Source organism: Pelobates fuscus, chromosome 3, assembly GCF_036172605.1.
Source record: "Pelobates fuscus isolate aPelFus1 chromosome 3, aPelFus1.pri, whole genome shotgun sequence".
Classification (NCBI taxonomy): Eukaryota; Metazoa; Chordata; class Amphibia; order Anura; family Pelobatidae; genus Pelobates; species Pelobates fuscus.
The window spans coordinates 181,903,206-181,917,521 of record NC_086319.1 but is presented as its reverse complement, the minus strand read 5'-3'; the positions used below and the strand labels follow the sequence as shown (position 1 = coordinate 181,917,521).

General features: G+C 37.3%; 1 protein-coding gene across 1 annotated transcript in view; it reads left to right on the top strand.

Moving 5' to 3' along the window:
• TSPAN9 (tetraspanin 9) overlaps positions 1-2,891 on the top strand; it is a 147,368-nt gene extending 144,477 nt beyond the window's left edge. The window contains exon 7 of the mRNA XM_063447791.1: positions 1,778-2,891. Within this exon, the coding sequence (XP_063303861.1) occupies positions 1,778-1,849 (72 nt within the window). The 3' untranslated portion in view covers positions 1,850-2,891. The remainder of the gene's footprint in view (positions 1-1,777) is intronic.
• The last annotated feature ends 11,425 nt before the right edge of the window (positions 2,892-14,316 follow it).

Below are 14,316 nucleotides of genomic sequence, written 5' to 3'. Positions count from 1 at the left end.
TCGTGCATTGAACAGTGATGTAAGGACCATTTGTTTCGGGATTAACCGATTCACTTTAACACATCTGACATATAGAGATTGACACACATACATGGCAGGCTACACATTCAAAGAAGAGATACAGTTTTCACCCATCTGTTATACAAACTGACCTGTTAATGATGTGCTAGATTGAAAATAATTTGTATATACATGTTTTATATATGTTTTTGTCACGCGTAATTCTCCATATCGCTCATGATGAGATAAACTATTCCTTGTCAGTATAAGGCCTTTTAGGTTCCTATCCTGATTAAGGAATACAATATCAGTGGCCTTTATGGGGTTAATGGTGAATTATGGTGCACCTACAGTGAGGGGAAAGAAATAAAACATGGGAAAGGAAATTACGCCATTTAAACTTAATCCTAATTCCCAGAATGTCTAAATCACACAGAAAAAAAAACCCATCAGATTATTTTGCAGATCACACTTAACTTTAAAAGTAATCTCACATCCTTCTCACATTATTATATGGATCCAGGAGAGGTGTGAATAGAAAGGGTCACATCTGTGCATCTGGTAGAAAAGAACACACATAAAACAAATTGGGAACTTTGTTATAGAACTCATCCAGAATACTGCCCCCTGGGATTTGCACCACAAAAGACTTCTGAAAGTAGATTCTCTCACAACTCTCAGTAGAACAATGCAACCAAACTGATAAATATTTCATTTGCTATATATTTACCACCATGCACGTTAAATATACTGACACTTTATAAGAAAGTGCACAATGTATGGCAACTCTTTGTAAAAATGTATATAAAAATATGCATCTGTTGAATGATTAGACAGCCAAGTGACTATAATTTATAGAATAGGAAATGGTTTATATGTTTAACAAAGGTAAATGTTAACTCGTGTTTAAAGCCTTTCTCACCATGAAATTTTAGTTTCCTGTCATTATTTCATAATTGGGTCAATTTCATTTTAAAAATAACTGAGGAATACCTTTCTTCTTTTAAAAGTAACAATTGTACTTATAATTTCTTGAACACGTTTTTGTAAAAATGAGCGGAGATAAAAAGAAAACAGTTCAGAGAGAGATATGTAGAAGTACTGGCGTAAAGTTAAATATTTGGAGGGGTGAAAGCTAGGTTGTGTAAGAGTGTATTTGAGTGTGAGGAAGTATGTGTTGACTATGTCTAGTATGTTTTAGACTCGCTAACATTTAGCACTGTTTAGAGCAACTTATAGACCTTGGGAGACAGTCTTTAGTCAATTAGACTGTCTGATGATTTGAGCAGAATCTCAACCCTAGAAGTCCAGTTGGTGGGGGGGGATGGGGGAAAGGGGGAGGGAACTTGCCATGTCCACTGGCTTGAAGAGTTTCCATGACTTTGGAAACCATGGGAAGCTATCATTACATTTATAAGTGGGCTTGCCAGACTCCTAGTTGAGATTTTACGCCTTTGCAAGGTCACATTTTGCAAAAGAATATTAAATATTGTATTACCAGAATTTTATAGATCAAGGGACGAAACATGCTAAGTATATGTATAGATCAATGGTAAAAAATATAAAATTATTACACACCCACCTATAAGGTTTATATTACGTTGTTTGTGGGTAGACAGACAAACAGACACACTTCTCGTGTTTTAAAATAAGCTAAAACGTATTTCTTAATAAAAAAAAAGAACATTATTTTGTATGTAATCAGACAGGCTCCTTGCTGTATTATATGTAAGTATTCTTCAGTTAGCTAACATTATTTGTCGCATTGTATTTTTAGATTCTTGGCATGGCCTTCTCAATGACTCTCTTCCAGCAAATACACAGGACTGGTAAAAAATATGACGCCTAAGACTTCTCCTGGAAATATGCATCTGTATAATTTTCCACAAAAAGTACAAGATCCACGAACAAACACCAGGCATTTTCCACAAGGCCAACAATCCACCTTTTCAGCTTCACACTAACCTGACTTAACAGTAAAAACAGGTTGCTTGACTTATGTTTCTGCATATTGCATTTGCTATTAATTTTGCCAAAGAAGAAAGAAAATACAGAAAAGTCAATTTTCTCCATAGACCTGCTCAAATATTCTTCAAACTTGAAAGAAAGAGCTTTGCTTACTGATATACTTAAAACTTATACCAATACATGACAGATAAGCTTGTGCTTCTAAATTGTCCTTTGTCTTAACCAGCAGAAGACTACCAAGCAGAAGACTTATTGAAGCCATTGAAAACTGGTACATGAAAAAATTCAAGGGCACCAGTTTGCATGGATTTTGACTGCAATCTTTTGTACTTTATTTAAGATGTTTTGTTACTGACTTAGATTAGAAATAGTGTTTTCATTTACATAATGTTTTATTTTCCATTCTACTTGTTTCTTTTTTTGTTTTGATCCAAAAAGTACTGTGTGATGTTTAAAGGAGGTTTTGGAACATAAAAATGCATAACAATAACTTAAGGGTTAAAACACCAAAATATTTTGTGTAATTCTGTATTACAGCTATCTGATTTCAGCTATCCTATTTGTTTTTAATTAACTTTCACAACAGCTGTTATCTTTCAGAGCTGAAGGGTATGTCAAGACAAATACTATTTTCTCCATCTGTGCGTAGATTGTAGGTTAAACGTTCATTTCTTCAATGTTTTAATTCTGTAAATTTTTAAAGCAACAATCCACCTACAGTCTGAATAGTTTACTCAATAACTACATGGAAGAAATTTCCCTATCTAAATAGGCATTCCCAGAAGGGGCATTTCCAATTTGATGGTACCACCTATGTTACAACAAGTGGAGACAAGTGTTGCATGTTTGAAAATAAAATGTATGTTATAATTCACGTGGGGAATTCAGAAATAATGTAATTTGTATTCTAAAAAAATCAACTTACAGGTTTGAGGTTTCCATAAAAACAAAAAACAAAAACAAAAGAAGTTTATGTAAGTAATATGAGTGGACTGTAAATGTAATCTTTACAAGACTTTTTTTTGACTATTCTACAGAAGGACTATTTTTTTCAATGCCTATGCAGATATAGTTGTGTTGAGCAATGAAAGAATTGTAATGTGACAACTGTTTTTGTGACTTAAAGGGAAATGATTCACACAAAATAGTTGCTTTTCTAAATTGAATTGTGTCTCTAGTCAATAGTTTTATATGGTTGTATCTGATATCTTCAAAGTAGGAGGGAAGACATCTTCAAAAAAAAAAAAATGTTTAGTCCAATCAGCCACCCTGTGCCTGTAGTGCTGTTATAACATGGTAATAATTATTCTGTCGTTCTTCATTGTGATGATTTTGTTTGTTACATGTTGTATAGGCAGAGAGTCTAAGGTACATTGATGATCATTCAGTTTGTACATCATTCTGTGTTATAACAAATGGATGAAGAGTGATAGAAAACAAAACGAATGCCAATGAAGTGGTCTGGGCACCATGTCCCTGTCTGTTTAATCCTGCAAATGAAAGCATTGCTATTTTGCATTAACTGCAATGTTTTTAGTGCTTGGTTAACATGCCAATACTTCCACAGCTATAGCCGATTTAACTCGTTTATGGATCTAATGACTCTCCTAGAGAAATACTTCAATATTTTGGAGGCAACAGGGTGGCAGGCTCTGAGTGTCATGAGATACCTGTTTTTTGTCAGACCTCTTGAAAACAGGTTGACAAAAACTCAAGTAATTATGCCCTAAGAATTCTTGTACCGTAACCACTACTATAAGCACTAATGGTCACAGTGCTTACAATATCCCTTTAACTCAAGTATCTCCCTTGTTGGAAGGAAAGTAGGTATTTGTGTTGGAGTAAACTACTCACCTTCAAATCTAGTTAAACTCCACTTTATTTATTTGTTTTCTTTGAGTAGATAACACCAAGTTAATAATTATCTAATGCATTATTGGTGGTAGTACAACTCTATGCTATTTTTTATCATTGTTATTAATTTTTCTTATTAAGATGGCTTTACTAGATATATCGTTTGTTTGATGAAAACAGCTTTCATGAATTGTTGCTTTAATTTATAGACCATTACCATTATGATACTTACTAAACAGTATACAATATTTCTTAGGACATTCCTGCTAGACTTCAGCACATACCTCTAGTCAGGGCCGGATTTAACAGGAATCCTCTAAACGATAGACAACCTTAGACATTCCAGTTCTGTGGAACCGAAATTGATGCATTGAGACTGGCCAAGAATCACGTAAGGCATGACATGCTCCATAGAACCTATAATGCCAAACGTTGCATATCTCAGGATTCCCTGTAGGCCTAATATGAAGCATCAATATTACCAGCTATCCTTGAGTGTAATGCAAAATTACAGAAATAACTACTCCAAATTCATACTGCCCTTACGTCACTGGAGAGATAGTTTGTTTACATTTTAACTCCAGCCTGGAGATCGAAGGTGACAGCTAACCTTACCTAGCTGAAAATCCGGCCCTGATTCTAGTTAGAATGCTGCTTATTTCAAAATGTCCACTATTTTAATCGATGGTGGCATCTCTTACATATTGCTGCTTCACACACAAACATAAAAACGAAATGAAAGGAAATACACAATTTATACAGATGTTCATTTCGGTTTAGCAGCAGAGCCCAATTCATTTTCCTATCCTTCATACAAGGATAGAAAATCGAATACAAAGGTAGACTAAACTATTGTGATGTTACAACCTGAAGTGAAGGTATACATCAATAGCAACAACAAAATGGAGATTACTTTTCCTTTAGCATTTAAGAAAACAATATATTTTATATTGTTAATGTTCACAAATTTTAGAAAAAAATGCTGCTGTTATTCTATAGATTAGTGTTTCTTACAATGATATAACATATGGCTGTCCAACCTGCGGCCCCCCAGATGTTGGTGAACTACAACTCCCATGATTCCCTGGCTATCTGTTCCATTGAAAGAATCATGGGAGTTGTAGTTCAGCAACATCTGGGGGGCCACAGGCTGGACAGGCCTGATATAACAGGTCAGTATGTTAAACAATACAAGTTCTTCCTATACTTACGTTAATATGCAACTGGTATGGCATAGACCTTCTTCAACCTTAAAGAACTGCTTGGAAACAACTTTAGTTTTTTGGGGTTTTTATAATGTCATGTAAGCCAATAGGGCTTCATATATTTTGTCTTGAAAAGATTGTATGGAACCTATTTAGGTTATTTATTTTGTTAAACACCATAAACTGTGTGTGGTAATGTCCATACCGTATATTAATGTAAACTAACATGGGTGGGAACATTTTGTTAAACATATGTTTTCTTTGAACATGCCAATTTATTAGAGACTTGTTTAATCTCAAGTGAGATCAAGCAGAGGTGCTATGACCTATTGCAGTTTCTTACAGATCTGATTTCAGAATCACTGCCACAGATTTGTGTGACCCAGAGCAACAAGGGCCACTGACACCCGAGGCCATCAAGGCACTGGATAGTTATGCATGGTTAAATGCTGCAACCTTAGGAGGTTTGTGACCCTTGAGTTGCCAGCCTTGCTATGCTCTATATATACTGGCATTATACATATTCATAGTCTGCTATTTAACATTACATGTTAGATAATAGTGATTTTTATTAGAATAATGTTATGGTTTTTAAAAAAAATGTTTTTTTCAAAAAACTATTGTGTTTTTATTATACCATTCCTTTCAGCCAGACTGTTGCTTTGCTAAAACAAACCAAAATAAGAGAATATATTTCATAAGCAACAATACTTTTCTTAGCCTGTCGCAGTGACATGTCGTTGTCCTTTCAATATAAGGTGTCAAGATAGTAACGATAATATAAAACAATTAAAACAGCCAAGTATACTGGAAGAAGCTGTATTAATTAAAGGGGTTCTGTCAACATCATACATTTTTAGCTCCCTAGATGACATTTTTTGTATGATAATTTGTGATTGTTCATTAATTTCCCTCCTTCAATGGAAGATGATTTCTTGGGCAGTGTTACAAGGGAGCGAGCTTAGGACAGGTGATTAAATATTTAAACTTATGCTAGTACACTCTGACAATAGAGAAACATGGGCTAAATTTAAAGACCGTTAAACGAGACAAAGTTGTCAAAGATGGCAAATCAACCTTAATGTAGCTATAACCAACTACAATATAAAATATGAGGAACTTTTATAGGGTTTTGGTTTACTCTAAACATAAAAGTAATTGGGACCATGCGTCATTGAGGTTCTTTTTTGTGATTAAAATTAGAACTTAGACGCTAGGTATATATGCTGCTATAAAGAAATTTTAATTAAATTTCTACCTAGGGATAGTCAAGTTAGCAGTGGAGCAATTATTAACCATACCTGCTAATGCTTGTCTATGCGTAAACAAGGGCTCCATCAAATGTACTCGGGTCCCAAAAAATATTTGTAGAGGTGATGTTCATGCTCTATCCCATATACAATAACTTTGGGCTACCAGAATGAAGTAGCACCAGCAATGATGATATGGTGATGTCTCACAAACACAGGACTAGTCAGATATATATAGCCCTAAAACGTATATATTCCCCTTAAGTTACATTAACTTTGTCATGATCTATCAGTATTCTTACTCTTAAATTGAGCTAAGAATACTGTTAAGAAGTAGTTATGTATTCACTTGGGAATTACTACATATTGGGCCAAAGTTACCCTTTGAAGAATACTAACTCTCAACTGGTGTGTGTTAAAGTGGGTGGTACCATTTATCATTCAACAAAACACTTATGGTCAGGGAAAAATGTAATGACTCTTGGGATTGTTTAGCTTGCTCAACAAGAACTTATATCAACACATTCATATTCCACATTTTGGAACTTTACACTTTGCCAGATGGAAAAGGGATATTTAACCCCCCTCTCTAAATACTTTTCCTTTTAAGGTTCACGCAGAATAGATTAATCTTAAACTTACACTGTGGTTGGTTTTTGTAAAATGGTGTATTTATGTAGAAAATGCAGAAAAATCATGCCATGTAAATTTATTTTGCCTCCCTTAAAAAAATATTTTTATAGAATGCTTTGCTACATTTTTAAGTGCTCTCGTAACATATTTATTTTTATTTTATTTTTTGCAATCTTTTTTATCATAGTACTTAGAAATAATGCTAGAATGAGTAAGATAAAAGTTACGTAAATCAGAATTTTTTCAGGTGGCAACAAATGGAAATATTTAAAAAAATATTTTTTGTGTATTTTGCAAAATATAATACAAGCATTTTTTTTTTCACAAAAACCAGTCATAATTAATCACATGTATTCATAAGGAAATTACAAAAAAAAAGTAAAAGAAAAATGTATTTTGTGGTTATTTTTTAGAACATTCTTTAAAAATTGCACCTTTTTGCTTGTGATGGTGGGTTGGTTGTCTGTGCTATCCCTTCCCTTCTCGTCCCACATAAAAATGCTTTTTGCATTTAATTGCAGGGTTTTTTAAGCATGTTTTTAAATAAAATTATTCTTAAATCAATGCATCTGTAGTGTATGCATATCTTGATTTTGTATTTATATATATATATATCAATGAAATTCAGTTTAACGTAGATAGTGCCATGGTTTTATTTTCTCTTATGTTATATAATATTTCATGAAGCTTTCCGCACTTTCATTTTTCTAAACCGAAATATAGTGAAATGTTAATTTAATGTATGGTTGCATTTTTAGCCCCAGCAAATGAACAAAATCTGTTGGTGCCAGGCATCAACTGAGTAAAAAAAATTAAGTAAGGTGTGATGATCACCCAATGGGATTTGAGACGTGCATGAACAGAAGTTCAGTATTTACATAAAGTAGTAGTAATATTCAACTTTCCGCAGTAGTGTTTAATTTTTTCCCCTCATTTTGTATATAGAATAGTTTAAACAGAGGCAGCAATTAGAACATATATTGTTGTATTTTTTTTCTTCTTAATGTTTTAAACTTTTGTTATAACCTGTTACAGAAAACGCTATTCTGTATGTGTTATCTTCAAAAGACACAGACTGTATAAAATCTATATGTAAAGGGGAGAGAGATGCAAATTGTTTTCATATGATCTTCCACACATTCGTTTTTCTAGCTGCCGAAACATTGAAATTTGTTTTTAATATTGTTATTATTTAATCAAATTATTCCTCTACATAGGTTCCAAGGAACTCCAAACTTACATTTAATGCAAATGATTAGTTTGTAATGATTTTGTACTTTCTGTTGTGTGCCTCCATGTAGCATCTCTGGAGGACAGATGTTGGAAATAATCTAGAATGTTATTGTGCTATATATGTTTTTCCACTCTGTTTTCAATATGTTACTACTTCAGTGTTTTAAGAATAAGGTAATACCATTTGCTAATAAGTTGGAAGAAATGTACCACACTTTAGCAGAACTTGATTAACAGTTTTGGAAAAAGTGGTCAAAGCTATTGACCGTGTTGATGTAGTTGCTCCGAACCCTAGCACAGTAAAAATAACACCCAACAGCAGGTAGTTTACTAAGTAACTCAACACATATGAAAATGGAGAAAACAGTGAATTATACATAACTCTATAAAAGTGTTGGGGCCCTTGAGACTACCCCCTAATCATAAAAATATATATGCAGAAGACCAGTGCCAATTCCACACAAAATACCTCTGTGAGGTAATCAAAATACACATATAAGTACTTCAAAATAGTTGGGTTATACAGAAGTGTCTGAACAAGTGCAAAATAAAATACAGAAACTAACTATAAGACAATGCATAAATATGTAAAATTGAGTCGTGTGACAAAATTCACTCATGCTGTGGAGAGCCAAACCAAGCCCAAATATGGGCAGCTTGGATGGAATATTCCAGTAGATTTCACACCAGTCCTCAAGGTCCCTCTACCACCAGGATTTAGAGATTACCCAGTTGTGTAACAAACCCGAACTGTGTAATCCCTAAATCCTGGACTGGTAGAGGTGCCTTGAGGACTGGTTTGGGAAACACTGCTGTAATCCGTGCACTTGGATATATGCCAATATATTCATCAAAGTAAAGGATAAGCCATTATATATGGAAAATCAAGCAGAAAAAGGAATCCAATGGTGGAGTATGTCTATTGTTCTCTATGCATGTGCTGAGCCATTCACCTGTATAACCAATCAATTTGGGAGTACTTACGTATGTATTTTGAATTATTATCTCACAGAAGTATTTTATGTGGAATTGGTGTGTAGCTCTTCTATATATATATTTTTTGTCTTTGCGTGTTGGACACAATGTCCTTGTAAGATTTGCCGCTGTCTCACTGAATTTATACTCGCTGCTTCTTTCTATTGTACCCCCGAATCATAATCTGCAGTTGACTAGGTGCTATTACAGAGTTTTTCATTATATTCTTATTGATTCAATATCTGAACTGTGCTTACGTCAGCGTTGTCAACATAAAAATCATGTAAATAAAAAATGCTAAATATCCATTAAATCCCAATTATATGATATTAAAACAATGACTTCATCTCTTATACTTATGGAAATAAAATGAAAATAGTTTTTTTTTTTTCAATTAAAAATGCAATTAACTCATGCTGGAGACCTTTATTAATTATTTTTTCTTAATAAAATACGTTACAAGAAAATACTGCGTTTGCTGCTTCTACGGTTCTACACTCTCACATTAAAACCATTCCTCTTAGTACATTATATTAATTAATTAAATATATTTGTTTCTATTGCTTCAATGCTACTGTATGAAGGTGCTATGAAGGTGCAGGATAGTTATCATAATTTTTTTTTCAGTTGAATCCGTTGCTTGAACTTTTGTTTAAATCTAATCATTGTATTTTCAATCAAATTCATTAAATCTGCCAAAAAAAAAAAAAGGCTGACAGTGAAATGCATTTAAGTAACCAAATACTCTACTATTAAGATTGAATGAACAAAAGTCATCAAGTTATTTCAGAATTTGACATGTTATGTGTACATTATTTTTGTATATAACTTCTATAAGATGTAACAGGTTTAAACCTTTGTTGGAATTACATTAAATATACATTTTTCATATATTCATGTAGTTCATTGCTATAAAAATAAAGCGTGCGTCTGAATGTCAGCATTTTAAAATAGAACACTGTGTACAATCAATAATGACGAGGAGAGTTTCAGTGTGTGATTGGCTATATGATAGCCCACAGTGCAAATTCAGCTTATGCAATTCTTCTTTCTAGTAATCACAAAGAAATACTTTACACATTTGGTATTATTGGCTCCACTTTTAATACTTGCAATCTTTTTTTATTTATTGTTTTTATTTATCACATGCTATTTTTCATGTGACCGCAATCTACATTTTTTCCCGTACAAAATACAGGGAAACTCTACTAAATATTATATCAGAATCTTAATTCTCTTTGATTGTGTTCATTATTATTTCATTGTAAAATCATATATTGAATGCTGTTTAGAATTATTCCTAAAGTATTTGAAGGCGAAACTGTGATTGGAACTTATACCATTGAACAGAACATTGAAACTCCCCAACAAATTATGTTAACCTTTTTTATCAGATGCTCCTTTTTCTTTTAAATATACATTGAATATTTAGCAAATGACATCATAATCCAGTTTGGATAAAGCAAGCACAGGACATGCATTGCAAATTAAGATGATAAATAGAAGCATTGTTTTATATCTCCTCTGTATGCTTTCTCTATGATGACTGCTAGGTGCAAAGGACAGTGCTTATGGTGATGGATTGGCAGGGAGCCAATATGGAGACACCCAGGGGCAGGTTAAAATGTTGTGGATTTCTACATTTCATTTCATTTGCTTTGTCTCACAAATGCATATTTGTTAAATATATGGATAAATAAACATCATTTTAAGAATAACTGGATATGACAGCCCCCTTAAGAATGCTGAGTGTGACACTAAGACGATTTTAAGATTTAGCTGTTTAATATACATTTTATCACTTAAATTTTTCCATTTTTATGTAAAAATAGCCATCTTAAAAAAAAAACAAAAAAACACATTTTTCCCCTGTAATAGTTCACGGACAGAATTCATATTTGTTTTTTAGTTTTTTAATTTATGAAATAATCAAGCCTGAATATTCTGAAATATTGCAAGTTAAATAAAAACTGTTTTAGCACATTTGAATTCTGAGTGCAAATTAAGTTGCCAAAGAACTGTAGTATAAATGGTTATGTCTTTTTCTTCTTCTTAATGATGAAGTGACGGTTAATAATTACTGTCACTTTCAGAAATTACTTTGTCATTGACTTGTGGGTCTCTCATCCAAAAGGTATCTGAGTTAATTTGATTAACATTTAAAAGTCAGCAGCGAAAAACAGTATTTTATTTAGCATTGCAAGGCTTTTTCCTGTGTGGTGGTGTAGTTACAAGAATATACTTGCATATAGCTACTTGATTTTGCAGAACAAAATAACTAAAAATCACTCAAGTCTAAGAACACAGGAAACTGATTGAATTTTTATTTTTTATTTTTGGGAGCCGCATGTATTTAAATGTTCCACGTATTGGGTTAAAAGCCCTTATGTATAGAAATATGCATTCTTGTTGTTTTGTTTATAGGATTACTGTTGGGAGGCAGAGGCATCCAAATAGTTAAAACTCATACACATATCACATTTAACATACTGGCACAGACTGAAAAAAAGTAAGTTGTTTTCTCCTATTTTATCAAATATTTCTGTATTAATTGATGGCAATGCAATAAAGGTTTAAAAAGTGTTTTTTGTTGTTGTAATTCTGCCATTTGGTGATGTTACCTTTTAACCACCTATATGAGACAGTGAGATATTTTTGTATAAAATGCCCTAGTAAATTAAGACCTTTTGATGTGTTAGATTTTAGAATTTAATGTGCCATTCCATCCAGATTGTATTTACACTTGTGTTCCTTCTATGCAATACTTACTTTAGCCTTTGTACAAATAATTTTGTATTAGTAATAATGATGATAAGATAAATAAAGAAATAAACAATGTGATACAATTGCAATTTTGTTTTCTGAATATTGTCTTAAGTTTTCAGGTGACTTATCTGAAACCTAAACCCTCAACACTATGCTCCAAGCCCTTGTAATCTTTGCGGACAGTGGCGGCTCTAGACTTTGTGAGGCCTTAGGCGAAACTCAAACATGAGGCCCCCACTAACACCTAAAGTTAAAAATAGGGGTTGCATTGTGTGTATAAGGTGCTGTTGTTGTATTTAAGGACGAGCTTGCAGCGCTGGATACAGAGAGCTAGTCTCTGTATTCATCGTTCAGAGGCTTGCAGTGTAGCGGCTCCCTGTGCCGCCGCATTATGATCTCTCTGACTGTAGTTATGGCATAATATGCAAACTAACTTAATTTGCAATAAACAAATTTAATTAGCAATTATGCCAATCGTTTATACATGACTGAGGGGTATGGTTACATAGCCTTGCAGTCGTGTATACATAAGTGCCAGTGTATGTATATATGAGTGTATCTGGCATTGTCCACCTATGTGTGACAGGGTTTGGGGTGAGTGTTGCACAGTTGGAGTACAGGATTGTATGGGTTTATGTAATAGGGTGAGTGTGGCAGGGTGAAGGGGGTGAGTGTGACAGTGCAAGAGAAGGTGAGTCTGACAGGGTTGATGGGGGGGATTAATGCAATAGGGAAGGTGTGGCAAAGCAAGGAGTATTGTATGGTTGCAGTGGGTGAGAGTGACAGGATTAGGAGGGGTTATGTAAGTTTGGCTGGGTGTAGGGGGCGGCAGTGTGTGGGATCTGAACGTGTTTGGGAATGATGATAATGTATGTGAAGGGGGTGTTAGTGTGTGTGGTAATGATAGGGTACGGGTGGGGAATGACAAGGTGTGCGGTGGAAGGCTGTGACAGTGCGTGTGTGTGGGAAGGCTGTGCTTGGGTGGGTGTGGGGTGACAGGGTAGAGGAGCTGTGAGAGGGTAGGAGACTTTGACAGGACAAGGGGTAGTGGGGGGGCTGAAGCAGGGGGTGGTGGGGCAGGTGGTGGTAGGGGGGCTGTGACAGGGTAGTGGAGTGGTAGGAGGACAGTAGGAGGGCAGAGGGTGGCTGGGGCAGAGGGTGGTAGGGTTCCCCTGGGGCAGGGGGGTTATGACAAAGCACGGGGTGGTAGGACAGCAGTGACAGGGTATGGGGTGGTAGGGTGGCTGTGACAGGGGGTTGCAGGAGGGCAGTGACAGGGTACGGGGTGGTAGGGAGCAGAAGGTGGTTGGGTGGCTGTGACAGGGCAGTAGGAGGTGGGGTGGCTGGAGGCAGTGGTGGGAGGGTGGCTGGGGCAGTGGTGGTGGGGTGGCTGGGGCAGAGGGTGCCTGGGGCAGTGGTGGGAGGGTGCCTGGGGCAGTGGTGGGAGGGTGGCTGGGGCAGTGGTGGGAGGGTGGCTGGGGCAGTGGTGGTGGGGTGGCTGGGGCAGAGGGTGGCTGGGGCAGTGGTGGTGGGGTGGCTGGGGCAGAGGGTGGCTAGGGCAGTGGTGGTGGGGTTGTTGGGGCAGTGGGTGGCTGGGGCAGTGGTGGTGGGGTGGTTGGGGCAGTGGGTGGCAGCGGCAGTGGTGGTAAGAGGGCAGAGGGTGGCTGGGGCGGTAGGTGGGGCTATGACAGGGCAAGGGGTGGTAGTAGGACAGTGACAGGGTAGTGGTGGGGTGGCTGGGGCAGTGGTGGTAGGGTGGCTGGGGCAGAGGGTGGCTAGGGCAGTAGTGGTGGGGTGGCTGGGGCAGAGGGGGTGGCTGGGGTGGTTGGGGCAGTGGTGGTAAGAGGGCAGAGGGTGGCTGGGGCGGTAGGTGGGGCTATGACAGGGCAGGGGGTGGTAGGAGGACAGTGACAGGGTAGTAGGAGGGCAGGGGGTGGTGGGGTGGCTGGGGCAGAGGGTGGCTGGGGCAGTGGTGGTGGGGTGGCTGGGGCAGAGGGTTGCTGGGGCAGTGGTGGTGGGGTGGCTAGGGCAGAGGGTTGCTGGGGCAGTGGTGGTGGGGTGGCTAGGGCAGAGGGTTGCTGGGGCAGTGGTGGTGGGGTTGCTGGGGCAGAGGGTTGCTGGGGCAGAGGGTTGCTGGGGCAGTGGTGGTGGGGTGCTGTGGCAGTGGGTGGCTGGGGCAGTGGTGGTGGGGTGGCTGGGGCAGAGGGTGGCTGGGGCAGTGGCGGTGGAGTGGCTGGGGCAGTGGTGGTGAGGTGGCTGGGGCAGTGGGTAGCTGGGGCAGTGGTGGTGGAGTGGCTGGGGCAGTGGTGGTGGAGTGGCTGGGGCAGTGGGTGGCTGGGCAGTGGTGGTGGGGTGGCTGGGGCAGTGGTGGTGGGGTGGCTGGGGCAGTGGGTGGCTGGGCAGTGGTGGTGGGGTGGCTGGGGCAGAGGGTG